Source organism: Scyliorhinus torazame, chromosome 16 (assembly GCF_047496885.1).
Source record: "Scyliorhinus torazame isolate Kashiwa2021f chromosome 16, sScyTor2.1, whole genome shotgun sequence".
NCBI classification, from domain to species: domain Eukaryota; kingdom Metazoa; phylum Chordata; class Chondrichthyes; order Carcharhiniformes; family Scyliorhinidae; genus Scyliorhinus; species Scyliorhinus torazame.
The window spans coordinates 76,458,665-76,475,227 of record NC_092722.1 but is presented as its reverse complement, the minus strand read 5'-3'; the positions used below and the strand labels follow the sequence as shown (position 1 = coordinate 76,475,227).

The 16,563-nt window shown below is 53.7% G+C and overlaps 1 protein-coding gene across 1 annotated transcript in view; it reads left to right on the top strand.

The window, feature by feature from the left end:
• LOC140392886 (chloride channel protein-like) overlaps positions 1 to 16,563 on the top strand; it is a 1,200,068-nt gene that overhangs the window by 1,143,035 nt on the left and 40,470 nt on the right. Inside the window, 9 exon segments of the mRNA XM_072478647.1 lie at positions 6,442 to 6,511; positions 6,729 to 6,839; positions 9,254 to 9,328; positions 9,331 to 9,435; positions 9,438 to 9,465; positions 9,669 to 9,802; positions 10,343 to 10,569; positions 12,658 to 12,733; positions 14,344 to 14,427. Coding sequence (XP_072334748.1) covers positions 6,442 to 6,511; positions 6,729 to 6,839; positions 9,254 to 9,328; positions 9,331 to 9,435; positions 9,438 to 9,465; positions 9,669 to 9,802; positions 10,343 to 10,569; positions 12,658 to 12,733; positions 14,344 to 14,426 — 909 coding nt within the window. The 3' untranslated portion in view covers position 14,427.

Below are 16,563 nucleotides of genomic sequence, written 5' to 3'. Positions count from 1 at the left end.
GAACTTCCGGTTCCCGCCTTAAAAAAAAAAAATTAAAAAAAAAAAAACAACAGCAAAGAGGAACAGAAACTGGACCAGGTAAGTGTTTCAAACTTAAATACTCACCTACCAGCAGCCCCTGCACGCCGCTCCCGCCGAAACTCCAAGCCTTGTGCTCGCTTTGTCCAGCTTGAGATGCCAGAAGCCTTGTGACGTGTCCAAATTGCTGAAGCATGTCGCTCCAGTCATCACGCATGTTATTTATTCCCTCTTCGAAATCGGGTAGTGCTCTTTCTTGATGTTAAGGTTCAGGTCTTTGGGGTCCATGTATATCCGATGGTCATTATTCCTCTTCTTGACGCACACGACAGAATTAACCCAGTCTGTAGGTTCCTCTCTACGTAAGATAACTCCTAGAGCCGTCATTCTCTCCAACACGGCCTTCAATTTATCCACTTAAAATGGCCGCCCGCACTGAGACCACATTTCTTCTTTGACTGCGTCACTATGCTTATGGCACTGCCGTCTTCTGTCACATTGGTGTCAGAATGTTTCTGATTGAGCACACTAATCTGCTGTGCAGCTAGCTCACAGGCATGACAAATCTTGATAGCGTTTTCTAGTTGAAGCTCATCTTCCCTCAATAGCCTTGTCATTGATATCCCGAACACTATCTCATCCCGAATCAACGACATTAAAGTACGAAAACTGCGCCTTCAACCGCAAGTCATTTAGAAAACTATCAAAACATTCGCCCGTCGTCTGAGTATGCGTGCGAAAGAGATAACGCTCGAATGTTTCATTTTTCTTCAGGAAGTAATGCCAATCAAAGTATTTTATTACTTTATCGAAGCTCTTGCTTTCTGCTTCGCTGTTGAACGCGATGGCTTGAGGACCTGCTGTTGTGAGCAGCAGCGCAATAAGCCTCTCGTCAGGCTGCCTGCAGGCCAAGGGCTGCAACACAGAGTCCGAATTGCTGCTTAAGAACTTGCCAATTCTCATCTACATTACCGGTGAGGTGCCTTCAGACCTTCCATCTCGAACGTCACAGTTTTTCCGTGCGTTGAGTTCCAGCTGCCGGTAGTTTACTAGGTGGAAGAATTTTATTTTTTCTTTGTTTGGTCTGTTTTGTCCTGTTTTCTCCATAGTTATCTTCAATTGTTCTACACTCTTGGTACCATGTAATGTTCTCTGCTGTGGCCGTGGTAAAGATGCACACACAACATCTCGTTCTTCGACTAGCACACCCCCATCCATCAAACTCCCCTCCACCTTCATTTCATGGGTATAGCCCCTCTCGGCGCCTGACCCTTGTCAGTGCCACCCTGCCACTCGGTCTCTCTGTGTGACTCACTCACTCTCTGTCACTCTCTGCCTCTGTCACTCTCTGTCTCACTCACTCTCTGTCTCACTTTCTCTCTGCCTCTGTCTCTCGGTCCCTCTCTCTCTCTCTGTCACTCTCTCTCTGTGACACTCTCTTTCTCTCTGTCCGTCTCTCTCTGTGTCTGTCTGTCTGTCTGTCTCTCTCTCTGTCTCACTGTGACTCTGTGACTGCAATGAAGTTACTGTGAAAATCCCGAGTCGCCACACTACGCCGCCTGTTCGGGTACACAGAGGGAGAATTCAAAATGTCCAATCCACCTATCAAGCATGTCCTTCGGGACTTGGGGGAAACTGGAGCACCCGGAGGCAACCCATGCAGGCAGGGGGAGAACGTGCAGACTCCGCACAGACAGTGACTTAAGTCGGGAATTGGAGCTGAATCCCTGGCGCTGTGAAGCAACAGTGTTATCTACTATGCTACTGTACAGCCCCAAGTGGTGATAATGGATAATTGGTTTCTTGCCACATGACAGCGAGATTCCGATTTCACCTACGGGAATGGACAGGTTGCAACATTTGCAATTGTTTGGCGCTTGGTGTGGTTCTTGTTTTCAGCCTCTTCCGCTATTCATCGACCTTGCTTTGCTCGAGTGAGAGCGCAACGAGGCTGGAGAATCGTGTCCTCTGTTTCACTCTCTCTCTCTCACTGTCTCTCTCTCTCTCTCTGTCCCTTTCTCTTTGCTTCTCTCTATCTCTCTCTGTCTGTCTCTCTCTTTCTCTCCCTCTATCTTTGTCTCTCTCTCTGTGTCTGTCTCCCTCTGTGATCCTCACTCTGTCTCTCTCTCTCTCTTTCTTACACTGGCACTCTCTTGTTCTCTCCAACACACACCCTCTTTCGCTCTCTGTCTTTTTCAGTCTCTGTATCATTCTCTGTCTCTGTGTGTCTCTCTCTCTCTCTCTGACTCACTCTCTCGCTCTCTCTCTCTCTGGGACTCACTCACTGATGCACGGTCAATTGTACAAAGACGAGAGTTGGATACAACTGAGGCTTTATTGCTCTAAGATGTGTGGCCTCCCACAGCAGCTGCCGAAATGGCTGCAGCATGGAGGACACACATTTATACTCCGCCTACTGGGCGGAGCCAGCAGACAGGGACTACCAACGAACCTGTAGTACAGGTCCTACCTTACATCACCTAATACAGGTGCAACAGTGGTTTACCACATTCACCGTCTGTTAAAATTGAGTCCGGGGGGGGGGAGGGAGAACTATATACAGCAAATGGTTTTTCTTTTTTTACATTTACATTTACAATATTTGATAGAGAGAAAAAAAAATGTCTTTTGAAGTCCAGTGGACCAGTTAGATGTTTAACAGTTCCGGGGCCTTGCTGTGCCGCTGGGAGAGACGGAGTGGTGGCGGCAATGCTGATGCTGGTCTGATGTCCGGTGCCTCCGGGAGCGTGCCGAAATCCTCTTCATCCTCGGGTGTGGGCAGGGAGAGGGCGGATGGACCCGGGAGGGGTTGCTGCTGGGAGCACCGGGGGAGGGGAGGGTGGTGCCGGGCCCGGGGGGGGGGGGGGGGGGGGGGGGGTGACCTGCTGGTGCCAGGTCCCTGAGGGAGACAGTATCCTGGCGGCCGTCGGGGTACGCCACGTAGTCATACTGGGGGTTGGCATGGAGCAATTGCACCCTTTCCACCATCGGGTCCGCCTTGTGGAGGCGGACGTGCCTACGGAGCAGGACGGGTCCTGGAGCTGCGAGCCAAGTCGGGAGCGACACCCCGGATGTGGACTTCCTGGGGAAGGCAAAAAGACGCTCATGGGGTGTGTTGTTAGTGGCGGTGCTTGGAGTGGAGTGCATCAGGGAGGACCTCCTGCCAGCGGGAGGCCGGGAGGATCCTGGACCGTAGGGCCAGTTGGTCGACCCTCCAAACCGTCCCGTTCTCCCTCTCTACCTGTCCGTTGCCCCGGGGGTTGTAGCTGGTCGTCCTGCTGGAGGTGATACCCCTGCTGAGCAGGAACTGACGCAGCTCATTACTCATGAATGAGGATCCCCTGTCAGTGTGGATGTAGGCGGGGAAGCCGAACAGAGCGAAGATTGTGTTGAGAGCTTTGATGACGGTGGCAGACGTCATATCGGGGCATGGGATGGCGAAGGGGAAGCTGGAGTACCCATCGACCACACTGAGAAAATACGTGTTACGGTTGGTGGAGGGGAGGGACCCTTTAAAATCCACGCTGAGGCGCTCAAAGGGGCGGGAGGCCTTCACCAGGGGCGCACGGTCCGGCCGGTAGAAGTGTGGCTTGCACTCCGCACAGACCTGGCAGTCCCTGGTGATTGCCCTTACTTCCTCGACGGAGTAGGGCAGATTGCGAGCCTTTATGAAATGGTACAACCGTGTGACTCCCGGGCGAAAAAGGCTGTCGTGCAGGGTCCGGAGTCGGTCTACCTGTGCGCTGGCACATGTCCCTCGGGAAAGGGCATCTGGGGGCTCGTTGAGTTTGCCAGGGCGATACAAGATCTCGTAATTATAGGTGGAGAGCTCGATCCTCCACCTCAAGATTTTATCATTTTTGATCTTGCCCCGCTGTGTTGTTGAACATGAAGGCAACCGACCGTTGGTCAGTGAGGAGAGTGAATCTCCTGCCGGCCAGGTAATGCCTCCAATGCCGCACAGCTTCAACGATAGCTTGGGCCTCTTTTTTGACGGATGAGTGCCGAATTTCTGATGCATGAAGGGTGCGGGAAGAGAATGTCACGGGTCTGCCTGCCTGATTGAGGTTGGCGGCTAGGGCGACGTCTGATGCATCGCTCTCCACTTGAAAGGGCAGCGTCTCGTCTACTGCATGCATCCCGGCCTTTGCGATATCGGCTCTGATACGGGCGAAGGCCTGTTGTGCCTTGGCTGTCAGGGGGAAATGGGTTGACTGTATGAGTGGGCGGGCCTTGTCCGCATAGTTTGGGATCCAATGAATGTCGTACAAAAAGAATCCCAGGCAGCATTTGAGGGCCTTGGGGCAGTGGGGTAGGGGGAGCTCCATGGGGGGCGCATGCGGTCGGGATCGGGCCCCAGAACTCCGTTCTGGACCACATAGCCAAGGATGGCTAAGCGGGTCGTGCTAAACACGCACTTCTTGTTGTAGGTGAGGTTCAGGAGAGTGGCGGTGCGGAGAAATTTGGCAAGGTTGGCATCGTGGTCCTGCTGATCATGGCCGCAGATGGTGACGTTGTCCAGATTCGGAAAGGTGGCCCGCAAGCCGTACTGGTCGACCATTCGGTCCATCTCCCTTTGGAAGACCGAGACCCCGTTGGTGATGCCAAAGGGAACCCTGAGGAAGTGATAGAGGCGGCCGTCTGCCTCGAAGGCAGTGTATGGACGGTCCGATTTACGAATGGGGAGCTAGTGGTAGGCGGATTTGAGGTATACCGTTGAGAAGACCCGGTACTGTGCAATCTGATTGACCATATCAGATATGCGTGGGAGGGGGTACGCGTCGAGCTGCGTGTACCGATTGATGGTCTGGCTGTAGTCCACGACTATTGTGTTTCTCCCCAGTTTTAACTACTACCACTTTAGGCTCTCCAGGGCTGTTGCTGGCCTTGATGATGCCTTCCCGAAGCAGCCGCTGGACCTCGGACCTGATGAAGGTCCTGTCCTGGGTGCTGTGCCGTCTGCTCCTGGTGGCGACGGGTTTGCAATCCGGCGCCTGAAGATCTTGAGGAGGACAAAATGGCGGCGCCCATGGGCCGCACGTGGCAGGGGTTGAACAAGATGGCGGAGCCCATGGGCCGCACGTGTTGCTCGGAGGGGAAGATGGTAGCGCCCACTGGCCACGCTTGGTCTGAGGGGGAGACGATGGCGGTGCCCACTGGCCGCACGTGGTCCGGGGAGGTGAAGATGGCGGCGCCCACTGGCCGCACGTGGTCCGGGGAGGTGAAGATGGCGGCGCCCATTGTCTGTAAACGAGAAGGGTGGGGGCGATAGCGGCGACTGCACGGGCCTGGCACACTGCGGCGAAGTGCCCCTCATTGCCACAGGCCTTACAAAGGGCAGCGCGGGCCGGGCAGCGTTGGCGGGGGTGTTTCTGCTGGCCGCAAAAGTAACATCAGGGACCCCCGGGGTTGGCTGGCTGGCGCGTGGTGCAGGCGTATTGGCTGGGTAAGGCCCCCGCTGGGGCGGCCGTCTGTGGAGTCCACGATGCGTAGGAGAGGTGGGCCACGCGGCTGGGGGTGTAGGCCTGAACATTGCGTGAGGCGACCGTCATAGAGAGCTCTAGTCTTTGTCTCTGCTCGGTCAAGCGTGGCCCCTTCTAACAGTCGCTGGCGTATGAGGTCCGACCCAATCCCCGTAACAAACGCGTCCCGCATAAGGTGGTTTGAATCTTCTCTGGACTCATAGGGAGGTGAGAGCGAGTGGTGAGTACGTGCCTGACGAAGAGCGTGTTCGTTTTCTGAGCTTAATTGTCTTTGAGAAGCGGCATGGCGTCGGCGTAGTTTGGCGCGTCCTGGATTAGCGGAAAGAAGTTGGAGCTCAACCTTGAGTACAGGATCTGTATCTTCTCAGCCTCCAAGACAGGGCTAGGCGCCAAGTTGATATACGCCTCGAAACAAGTTAGCCAGTGTTGAAAGTCCTTTTTGGCGTCGCTTGGTTGCGGCTCCAGCTGCAGGCGATCCGGTTTGATACGGAGGTCCATCTTTTGAAAATCTTAGACCAATAAAGTGATGAACAAAGACTTGAGTTGGGTGCAACTGAGGCTTTATTGCTCTTAAGATGTGTGGCCTCCCACAGCAGCTGGCGAAATGGCTGCAGCATGGAGGACACACATATTTATACTCCGCCTACTGGGTGGAGCCAGCAGGCAGGGACTACCAACGTACCTGTAGTACAGGTCCTACCATACATCACCTAATAGAGGTGCAACAGTGGTTTACCACACTCACTCTCTGTCTTTCTCTCTCTGTGGCTCTGTCTCTCTCTCTCTTTGTCTCCCTCTCTCTGTCTCTCTCTCTCTGTGTCTGTGTGTCTCTCTCTTTCTCTGTGTCTCTCTCTCTGCCTCTCTCACTAGTCTCTCACTCTGTCTCTCTCCCTCACGCTCTCTCTCACTCGCTCTCTCTCACACACTCTTTATTTTACAGTTTTGGATGACGGCGATAGCCTGTACGATCCCTGTTCCCTGTGGAGCCTTCATGCCAGTTTTCAGTCTGGGTAAGTGGGCCACACATCCTCTCTCAGTCTCACACTGCCTCATTCGGCCTGCTCTCTCTCATTCTTTCTTTCTCTCTCTGTCTCTCTATCTATCCCACTCTCTATCACTCCCTTTCTCTCACTCTCTGCCTCTCACTCTCTCTCTCTGTCTTATTCTCTGTTTCGCTCTCTCACTCAATAAATATTTTACTGTGTACTTTCCTGTCTCCCCACTCAGGCGCAGCTCTGGGTCGTCTGGTTGGGGAGGGGATGGCCTATCTATTTCCTACAGGATTGGTGTCTGAGGGCTCCATCTACCACATCCTTCCAGGAGGATATGCAGTGATTGGTGAGTTCCTTCTGTGTCAACTGTTGCCATTCACAGACTGAAATCAGCCCGGGTTCCTGCTCCTGATCCCTGTCCAGTGACCCCTGGGTTAGGGAGGGGGTGAATCACTCCGGGTTCCTGCTCTTGCTCCCTGTCCAGTGACCCTGGGTTAGGGACGGGGTGAATCAGTCCGGGTTCCTGCTCCTGATCCCTGTTCAGTGACTCTGGGTTAGGGAGGGGGTGAATCAGTCCGGGTTCCTGCTCCTGATCCCTGTCCAGTGACCCTGGGTTAGGGAGGGATGAATCAGTCCGGGTTCCTGCTCCTGATCCCTGTCCAGTGACCCTGGGTTAGGGAGGGATGAATCAGTCCGGGTTCCTGCTCCTGATCCCTGTCCAGTGACCCTGGGTTAGGGAGGGTGTGAATCAGTCCGGGTTCCTGATCCTGATCCCTGTCCAGTGACCCTGGGTTCGGGAGGGGGTGAATCAGTCCGGGTTCCTGCTCCCGATCCCTGTCCAGTGACCCTGGGTTCGGGAGGGGGTGAATCAGCCCGGGTTCCTGCTCCTGATCCCTGTCCAGTGACCCTGGGTTAGGGAGGGGGTGAATCAGTCCGGGTTCCTGCTACTGATCCCTGTCCAGTGACCCTGGGTTAGGGATGGGGTGAATCAGTCCGGGTTCCTGCTCCTGATCCCTGTCTAGTGACCCCTGGGTTAGGGAGTGGGAGTGAATCAGCCCGGGTTCCTGCTCCTGATCCCTGTCTAGTGACCCCTGGGTTAGGGAGTGGGAGTGAATCAGCCCGGGTTTCTGCTCCTGATCCCTGTCCAGTGATCCTGGGTTAGGGAGTGGGAGTGATTCAGTCCGGGTTCCTGCTCCTGATCCCTGTCCAGTGACCCCTGGGTTAGGGAATGTGAGTGAGTCAGTGATGCACGATCAATAACTACTAAAACGAGGTTGTAGCACAACAGAAGGTTTTAATAGACTAGAGCTGTTCCCCAGCAGCTCAGGTACAGAATGAGGGCTGCTGGGACGGCACTGACTCTTATACCCCGCCTATCAGGGCGGAGCTACATACTGGACAACCAATGGTAAACCCCCAGGTTTAACCAATGGAACTTCAGCCTCTCGGGTACTGCAATACCTGATAATACCACAATCAGTCCGGGTTCCTGCTCCTGATCCCTGTCCAGTGACCCCTGGGTTAGGGAGTGGGAGTGAATCAGTCCGGGTTCCTGCTCCTGATCCCTGTCCAGTGACCCCTGGGTTAGGGAGGGGGTGAATCAGCCCGGTTCCTGCTCCTGATCCCTGTCCAGTGACCCCTGGGTTAGGGAATGGGAGTGAATCAGTCCGTGTTCCTGCTCCTGATCCCTGTCCAGTGACCCCTGGGTTAGGGAATGGGAGTGAATCAGTCCGGGTTCCTGATCATTTTTAAACTCGGACGTGTTGACTGCTTAATGACTTGGTGCTCTCGGTCTCTCATTCTCACACCCCATACCCCACACCTCTTTTCTCTCTCTCTGTCTGTTTCTCTCTCTGTTTCTTTCTCTGTCTCTCACTATCTCTCTCTCTCACTCTCCCTGTCTGTCTCTCTCTCTCTCTCTCGTCTCTCTTGTATCACTCTCTTGTATCTCTCTCTTTGTCTCTCTCTCTCTGTCTGCTTCTCTCTCTCTCTGTCTGCTTCTCTCTCTGTATCCCTCTCTCGTTCTCCCTGTCCCTCTCTCTCACTCTCTCTGTCTCTCTCTCTCCCTCTGTCTCTCTCTCTCTCTCCCTCTGTCTCTCTCTCTGTCTCTGTCTTTCTGTCTCCTCTGTCTCTCTCTCCCCCTCTCTCTGTCTCCCTCTCTCTCTCTGCCTTTCTCTCTCTGCTCCCTCTCTCTGTCTCCCTCTCTCTGTCTCCCTCTCTCTCTCTTTCTGTCTCCCACTCTCTGTCTCTCTCTCTCTCTGTCTCCCTCTCTCTCTCTCTCCCCCTCTCTCTCTCTCCCCCTCTCTCTGTCTCCCTGGTCTCTCTCTCTCTCTCTCTTCTCCCTCTCTCTCTGTCTCCCTCTCTCTCTCTCTGTCTCTCTCTCTCTGTCTCCCTCGCTCTGTCTTTCTCTCTCTCTCTCTCTCTCTCTCTGTCTCCCTCTCTCTCTCTCTCTCTCTCTGTCTCCCTCTCTCTCTCTCTCTCTCTCTGTCTCCTCTCTCTCTCTCTCTGTCTCCCTCTCTCTGTCTCCCCCTCTCTCTCTCTCTCTCTCTCTCTCCCTCTGTCCCTCCCTCTCTCTCTCTGTCTCCCCCTCTCTCTCTCTCTCTCTCTGTCTCCCTCTCTCTGTCTTTCTCTCTGTCTCTCTCTCTCTGTCTCCCTCTCTCTCTGTCTGTCTTTCTCTCTCTGTCTCCCTCTCTCTGTCTCCCTCTCTCTCTCTCCACTCTCTGTCTCTCTCTCTCTGTCTCCCTCTCTCTCTCTCTCTAGGTGCTGCTGCATTGACAGGCGCAGTGACTCACACCGTGTCCACGGCAGTGATCTGCTTCGAGCTCACCGGGCAGATTTCCACATCCTCCCCATGATGGTTTCTGTGATTCTCGCTAACATGGTGGCTCAGAGTTTGCAGTCCAGCCTTTATGACAGCATCATCCAGATTAAAAAGCTACCCTACCTCCCGACATGTCCTGGAGTTATATGAAGTGAGTGTGGTGCGGAACGGGGGTGGGGTGGGGTGATTCTTGGTATTGGAATGGGCTGGGACGGTCACAGTTTGGCTGTGTGTGGGTGAGGAGTCCCACAGTTTGGGAGTGGGGGCGAGAGTCCATCGTTTCAAGGGGGGGGGGTCTGAGGAGTCCCCATTTTCTAGGCCTGAATTCTTGTCCCTCTCCCTCTCTCTCTGCAGCAAGTACAACATTGTTGTCGAAGACATCATGGTTCGAAATGTGGCCTACGTGTCATCCGTGTGCAAATATCGAGATCTCCAACAGCTCCTCAAGGAGAAGTCCCTGAAAAGCTTTCCGTTTGTGGATTCTCAAGGTAGGTGGGAGGGTGTGCGGTGGTGGGGAGAAGGAATGGGCAGGCCGAGGGAGGGAGGGAGGAGGGCCGGGAGGGGATGGAGGAGTTTGGGGAAGAAGGATAGGGAAAGGGTTGAGGGAAGTGGGGAGGGTGAGGAGCTAGGGAGTGGGATGAGGTTGGGGGGGGGGGGTAAGGTGAGGGAGCATGGATAGAGAGTGAGGGAGCTGGAGGGGCGGGGAAGGGAGGTGAGGGATTTGGGGGTGCAAGGAGGAGATGATGGAACAGGGTGGGGGGGGGGGAAGAGTTTGAGAGAACGGGGGTGGGACAGGGAGAGGCTCAGGAAGCTGGGGACGGACAGAAGGAGGAAGAGAAAGCAGCTGCAGGACCGGCTGGAGGGGAGGGCGAGTGCGAAGAGAGGGCTGAGGGAGAAAGCAGAAGGATGACAGAATTGGCATCTTAACTTTTGTCCCCATGACTTACCCTTTGAACTCGTGCCTTGCCCATTAGACGTGTTGCCTTGGCCTTGGACCTCTCCACTACCTTTCCTGCTCTTTTTCCCAGAATCCATGATCCTCTTGGGCTCCATCGATCGGGCTGAGATTGAAGGTCTCCTGCATCGCCATTTCAGTTGCGAAAACAGGCTGAAGCCAAAGGAAGACAGTGGAGTGACGGAGCAGCGCATTGGTGGTCAGTTGTCCGCCAGCCCTGGGGAAGCGTTCAGAAGTCACGCCTCATTCCTGTTCATCGATGAGGAGGAGAGTGACCCACATGAGGTGGAGAGTCAGGAGGTGAGAGTTGAGAAAAATTAGGAAAAGGAAAGGCACCATCTTGGACCTGTTTAGCACAGGGCTAATTTTCTGGCTTTGAAAGCAGACCAAGGCAGGCCAGTAGCACGATTCAATTCCGTACCAGCCTCCCCGAACAGGCGCCGGAATGTGGCGACTAGGGGCTTTTCACAGTAACTTCATTTGAAGCCTACTTGTGACAATAAGCAATTTTCATTCATTTCATGAAATTATTCCTGTATGGTAAAGTGTGATGAATATCACATTCGCCGCAGAATTTGGTTTGAAATAAGGCATTAATACAAACAGCATTTTAATTTAAAGTGGAATAAAACTACTTCAGCTGAAGGTCAGGTGGAAGTTACCACCTGATGGGAGAAACTCGGAGCTGGTTTCAAAGGCTCATTAATACAAACAATTACAGGATACGAAAGACCTTCCTGTGACACACCATAAATTCTTTGGGTTCACTCGCCTGAACCTATAAGTATTCAAACCATGAGGACAGGAAATTCTTCAGATAAATAGATACACAAATCTTTCCCTAACTACACCTCTTGACACTTCGAATAACACCCTCACAAAAAGTGTCTGTGTTGGTATCTAAAGAACATAACACTGAAAAAAGACAGGCCTCTATACGAGTTCCCTTTTCCAATATATCTTAAGACACCTGACATTTACACAGACCCGACAACCATTAAAAGATGTATTAATGCTAATACATCCAGTTAGCCATTTGGCTATAGGTAATTAACCAACAATAAGTGGCAGGATAACAGATGCTGTCCTTGACCGATAAGGTAATTTTATCTATATAAAAAGAGAGGCATTTTATCAGAAAGATACCCCTTCTCACTCCCCTGCAGGAGTGTGGGTCAAAGCTCTGTTCTTCAAGCTTGCCTCGTCAGAAAAAAACTCAGGTTTTGTAATTATGTTTTTGTTTAACTTCTTAGAAACGTATTAAGAAATTGATAGGAGATACTTTAGGATTTTCCATGTTTCAGATATCTCATTCTATTGAGAGAAGTTAATGTGTTAGCAGATAACATAGGACTGTTAACGATTTTATATTATTAACAGATAACTAAAGACTGTTAATCAATTTATATTTTTAACTCTGCAATTCTGTATGTATCTCTTGGGAGTATTTTTACAATAAAAATACTTTGATTACAATTATACTGTATAAGAAGTACTCGCAAAGTCTAAACTCCTAGACACTCATTTAGGAAGCCTTAAATGGCTAGGACCCACGACGATAGAGGTAAAGATTTAGTTGTGAGTGACGCATCTGAACTTTTCTTTTCCCATAAAAAGTAACTGAAATCCTGTTTAACTGTCTGAGACCCGGAAAAGCATTCTCCCTTCGTGAGATCTATTCTGAGTCTTGGCAGGAAAACAGGTTTCCCTCTTTTGGTGGGTCAACCTAGAGCATAGGTTATTAATAAAGTATTATCAGGTCCGGAATAACCTAAATCCGTCACAAAAGGGGACACTAGGCAACAGTGATCATAACATTACATGTTTATTAAAGGAGCCTCGAGATAACAATGATCATTACATTAAATCATTTATGTTTGATAAAGGAGATATGAGGCAACAGTGATCATAACACTAATTGATTCATGTTTGGTAAAGGAGAGACCAGACAACAGTGATCATAACATTAAAAATTCAATATTTGGTGAAGGAGCCGCTGGGCAAAAGTGTACATGACATTAAATGATTCATAAACAGAAAATGCTGCAATTCTCAACAGATCGAACAGCATCTGTAGAGAGACGACAGAGCCAGCGTTTCGAGTCGAGATGGCTCTCCGTCAGACACTGATCATAAGTGATTAGAATAATGGTCACAATTTAATTTGGGGACAGAGGAGTCCCACAGTTAGGAGGAGTCAGCAGTACCACAAATTGTGGGAGAGGACTGAGGAGCCCCATAGATTTCGGGGAGATAATAAGGAGTCCCATGATCTGGGGCTGAGGGGAGGTAGGATCAAGGAGTCTTGGGGCTGCGGGTGGAGTTTGGTGGCGCGGAGTGTCGTTTTACATAATTGGTGTTTAACTCTACCCCTGCCTATTCCTACAGAAGCCACGAATGGGGGCAACTCAGAAACTTGAAGATGAGAAGGGACCAATAGTCAAGCACGCAACCCGAGGCACAGGTTAGCAAGCACAGATACATGACACTTTCTTTCAACTGTCCCCATCAAACACTCCCAGGACAGGTACAGCACGGGGTTAGATACAGAGTAAAGCTCCCTCTACACTGTCCCCCATCAAACACTCCCAGGGCCGGTACAGCACGGTGTTAGATACAGAGTAAAGGTCCCTCAACACTGTCCCCATCAAACACTCCCAGGACAGGTATAGCAATGAGGTTAGATACAGAGTAAAGCTCCTTCCACACTGTCCCCATCAAACCCTCCCTGGACAGGTACAGCACGGGGTTAGATACAGAGTAAAGCTCCTTCCACACTGTCCCCATCAAACACTCCCAGGACAAGCCAGAGCATGGGGTTAAATACAGAGTAAAGCTCTCTCTACACTGCCCCGATGAAACACTCCCAGGACAGGTACAGCTCGGGGTTAGATACAGAGTAAAGCTCCCTCTACACTGTCCCCCTCAAACACTCCCAGGACTGTTAACGCACGGGGTTAGATACACATAGTAAAGCTCCCTCTACACTGTCCCCATCAAACACTCCCAGGACAGGTACAGCACGGGGTTAGATACAGAGTAAAGTTCCCTCTACACTGTCCCCATCAAACACTCCCAGGACAGGTACAGCAATGGGGTTAGATACAGAGTAAAGCTCCCTCTACACTGTCCCCATCCAACATTTGCACGACAGGAACAGCACGAGTTTAGATACAGAGTAAAGCTCCCTCTACACTGTCCCCATCAAACACTCCCAGGACAGGTACAGCACGGGGTTAGATCCAGAGTGAAGCTCCCTCTACACTGTCCCCACCAAACACTCCCAGGACAGGTACAGCACGGGGTTAGATACAGAGTAAAGCTCCCTCTACACTGTCCCCATCAAACACTCCCAGGACAGGTGCAGCAATGAGGTTAGATTCGGAGTAAAACTCCCTCTACACTGTCCCCATCAAACACTCCCAGGACAAGCTACAGCATGGGGTTACAGATACTCTGTATCTAACCCTGTGCTGTACCTGTCCTGGGAGCGTTTGCTGGGGACAGTGTAGAGGGAGCTTTCCTCTGTATCTAACCCCCGTGCTGTACCTGTCCTGGGAGTGTTTGCTGGGGACAGTGTAGAGGGAGCTTTACTCTGTCTCTAACCCGTGCTGTTCCTGTCCTGGGAGTGTTTGCTGGGGACAGTGTAGAGGGAGCTTTACTCTGTCTCTAACCCCGTGCTGTTCCTGTCCTGGGAGTGTTTGATGGGGACAGTGTAGAGGGAGCTTTACTCTGTATCTAACCCCGTGCTCCCAGAACAGGTACAGCACGGGGTTAGATACAGAGTAAATCACAGAGTACAACGACGAATCAGACTACAAGAGGTAGATAAATCACTTGGTTGCATGGTGTACCGAAAACAACCGCTCTCTAAATGTTGGAAAGACCAAGGAACTGATCATCGACTTCAGGAAGCGCAGCACGACACACACTCCCGGCTGCATCAATGGGTCCGAAGTGGAGATGGTCAATAGCTTTAAGTTCCTGGGGGTCACCATCACCAACACTCCCAGGACAGGGACAGGACGGGTCAGATCGAGTTAAACTGAGTTCTCTGCTTCTCTCTTTCTGAAGGTACGGAACAGCCCAGGAGGAGGAAACTGAAGGATCTATTCTGCCTTTTCATCTGGAGAGACAGTAGCGGAGATAGACTTTGAGGTACCTCAATCTCCCTCTCTCTGTGTCTACCCCTCTCTCACGCCGCCCTGTGTCCGGCTCACCCAGTCCCACCCTCCCTCTCTCAATCTCCTTCCATATATTCCTCCTGCTGTCTGTCTCCCCCGCACTCTGTGTCTCCCTCACTCCCTGACCCCCCCACTCCCTGCCTCCCTCGCTCTCTGTCTCTGCCGTTCACTCTGGCTCCCCCGTTCACTCTGTCTCCCCAGCTCTCTCTAGCACCCCGCTCTCTCTGACCCCCACTTTTTCTCTGTCACCCCCTCTCTCACTGTCACCGTGGCCCCTCTATTTCTCTATTGCTCTCTCTGTCTCCCCCTCTCACTCTCCCCCGCTCTCTCTGCCTCCCCCGCTCTCTCTGCCTCCCCCGCTCTCTCTGCCTCCCCCGCTCTCTCTGCCTCCCCGCTCTCTCTGCCTCCCCCGCTCTCTCTGCCTCCCCCGCTCTCTATGCCTCCCCCGCTCTCTATGCCTCCCCCGCTCTCTCTGCCTCCCCCGCTCTCTATGTCCGTCCCCCCCGCTCTCTCTGTCCCCCGCTCTCTCTGTCCCCCGCTCTCTCTGCCTCCCCCCCTCCCTCTGCCTCCCCCACTCTCTCTGCTTCCCCCGCTCTCTGCCTGCCCCGTTCTCTCTCGCCTCCGCGCTCTCTCTTTCCCCCACGCTCTCCCTCACCCGCGCTCTCTCTCTCCCGCGCTCTCTCCCCCCGCGCTCTCTGTCTCCCCGTGCTCTCTGTCTCCCCCGCTCTCTCTGCCTCCCCCGCTCTCTCTGTCTCCGCCTCGCTCTCTCTGTCTCCCCCCCGCTCTCTCTGCCTCCCCCGCTCTCTCTGCCTCTCCCCGCTCTCTCTGCCTCTCCTCCGCTCTCTCTGCCGCTCCCCCGCTCTCTCTGTATCCCCGCTCACTCTGTCTCTCCCCCGCTGTCTCTGTCCCCCCCCGCTGTCTCTGTGTCCGCCCCCGCTCTCTCTGTCTCCCCGCTCTCTTTCTCTGTCACAGTGGCCCTCTCTCTGCCTCCACCCCACTCTGTCTCCGCCACTCACTCTGTCTCCCCCGCTCACTCTGTCACCCCCCGCTCACTCTGTCTCCCCCACACTATATCTCCCCCCACTATGTCTCTCCCCCACTCAGTCTCCCCCCCACTCTGTCTCCCCCGCTCACTCTGTCTCCCCTGCTCACTCTTTCTCCCCGCTCACTCTTTCTCCCCCGCTCACTCTGTCTCCCCCGCCTCTCTCTGTCTCCCCCGCTCTCTCTGTCTCCCCCGCTCTCTCTGCCTCCCCGTCTATCTCTCTCTCCCGCTCTCTCTGTCCCCCCCCGCTCTCTGTGTCCTCCCGCTCTCTCTGTCCCCCCCCGCTCTCTCTGCCTCCCCCGCTCCCTCTGCCTCCCCCACTCTCTCTGCCTCCCCCGCTCTCTCTCGCCTCTGCGCTCTTTCTCTCCCCCGCGCTGTCTCTCTCCCCGCGCTCTCTCTCTCTCCCGCACGCTCTCTCTCTCTCTCTCTCTCTCCCCCGCGCACTCTCTCTCCCCCGCGCTCTCTCTCTCTCCCCGCGCGCTCTCTCTCCCCGCGCGCTCTCCCTCCGCGCGCTCTGTCTCCCCATGCTCTCTGTCTCCCCCCCCCGCTCACTCTGTCTCCCCTGCTCACTCTGTCTCCCCTGCTCACTCTGTCTCCCCCGCTCACTCTGTCTCCCCCCCACTCTGTCACCCCCACTCTGTCTCCCCCCCCACTCTGTCTCCCCCCCACTCTGTCTCCCCCCCACTCTGTCTCCTCCCGCCACTCTGTCTCCTCCCCCACTCTGTCTCCCCCGCTCTCTCTGCCTCCCATCTCTCTCTCTCTCTCTCTCCCACTCTCTCTGTCCTCCCCGCTCTCTGTGTCCCCCCCGCTCCCTCTGCCTCCCCCGCTCCCTCTGCCTCCCCCACTCTCTCTGCCTCCCCCGCTCTCTCTCACCTCCGCGCTCTCTCTCTCCCCCGAGCTCTCTCTCTCCCCCCGCGCTCTCTCTCTCTCCCGCACACTCACGCTCTCTCTCTCCCCACGCTCTCTCTCTCCCCGCGCGCTCTCTCTCCCCGCGCACTCTCTCTCCCCGCGCACTCTCTCTCTCCCGCGCACTCTCTCTCCCCGCGCACTCTCTCTCCCCACGCTCTC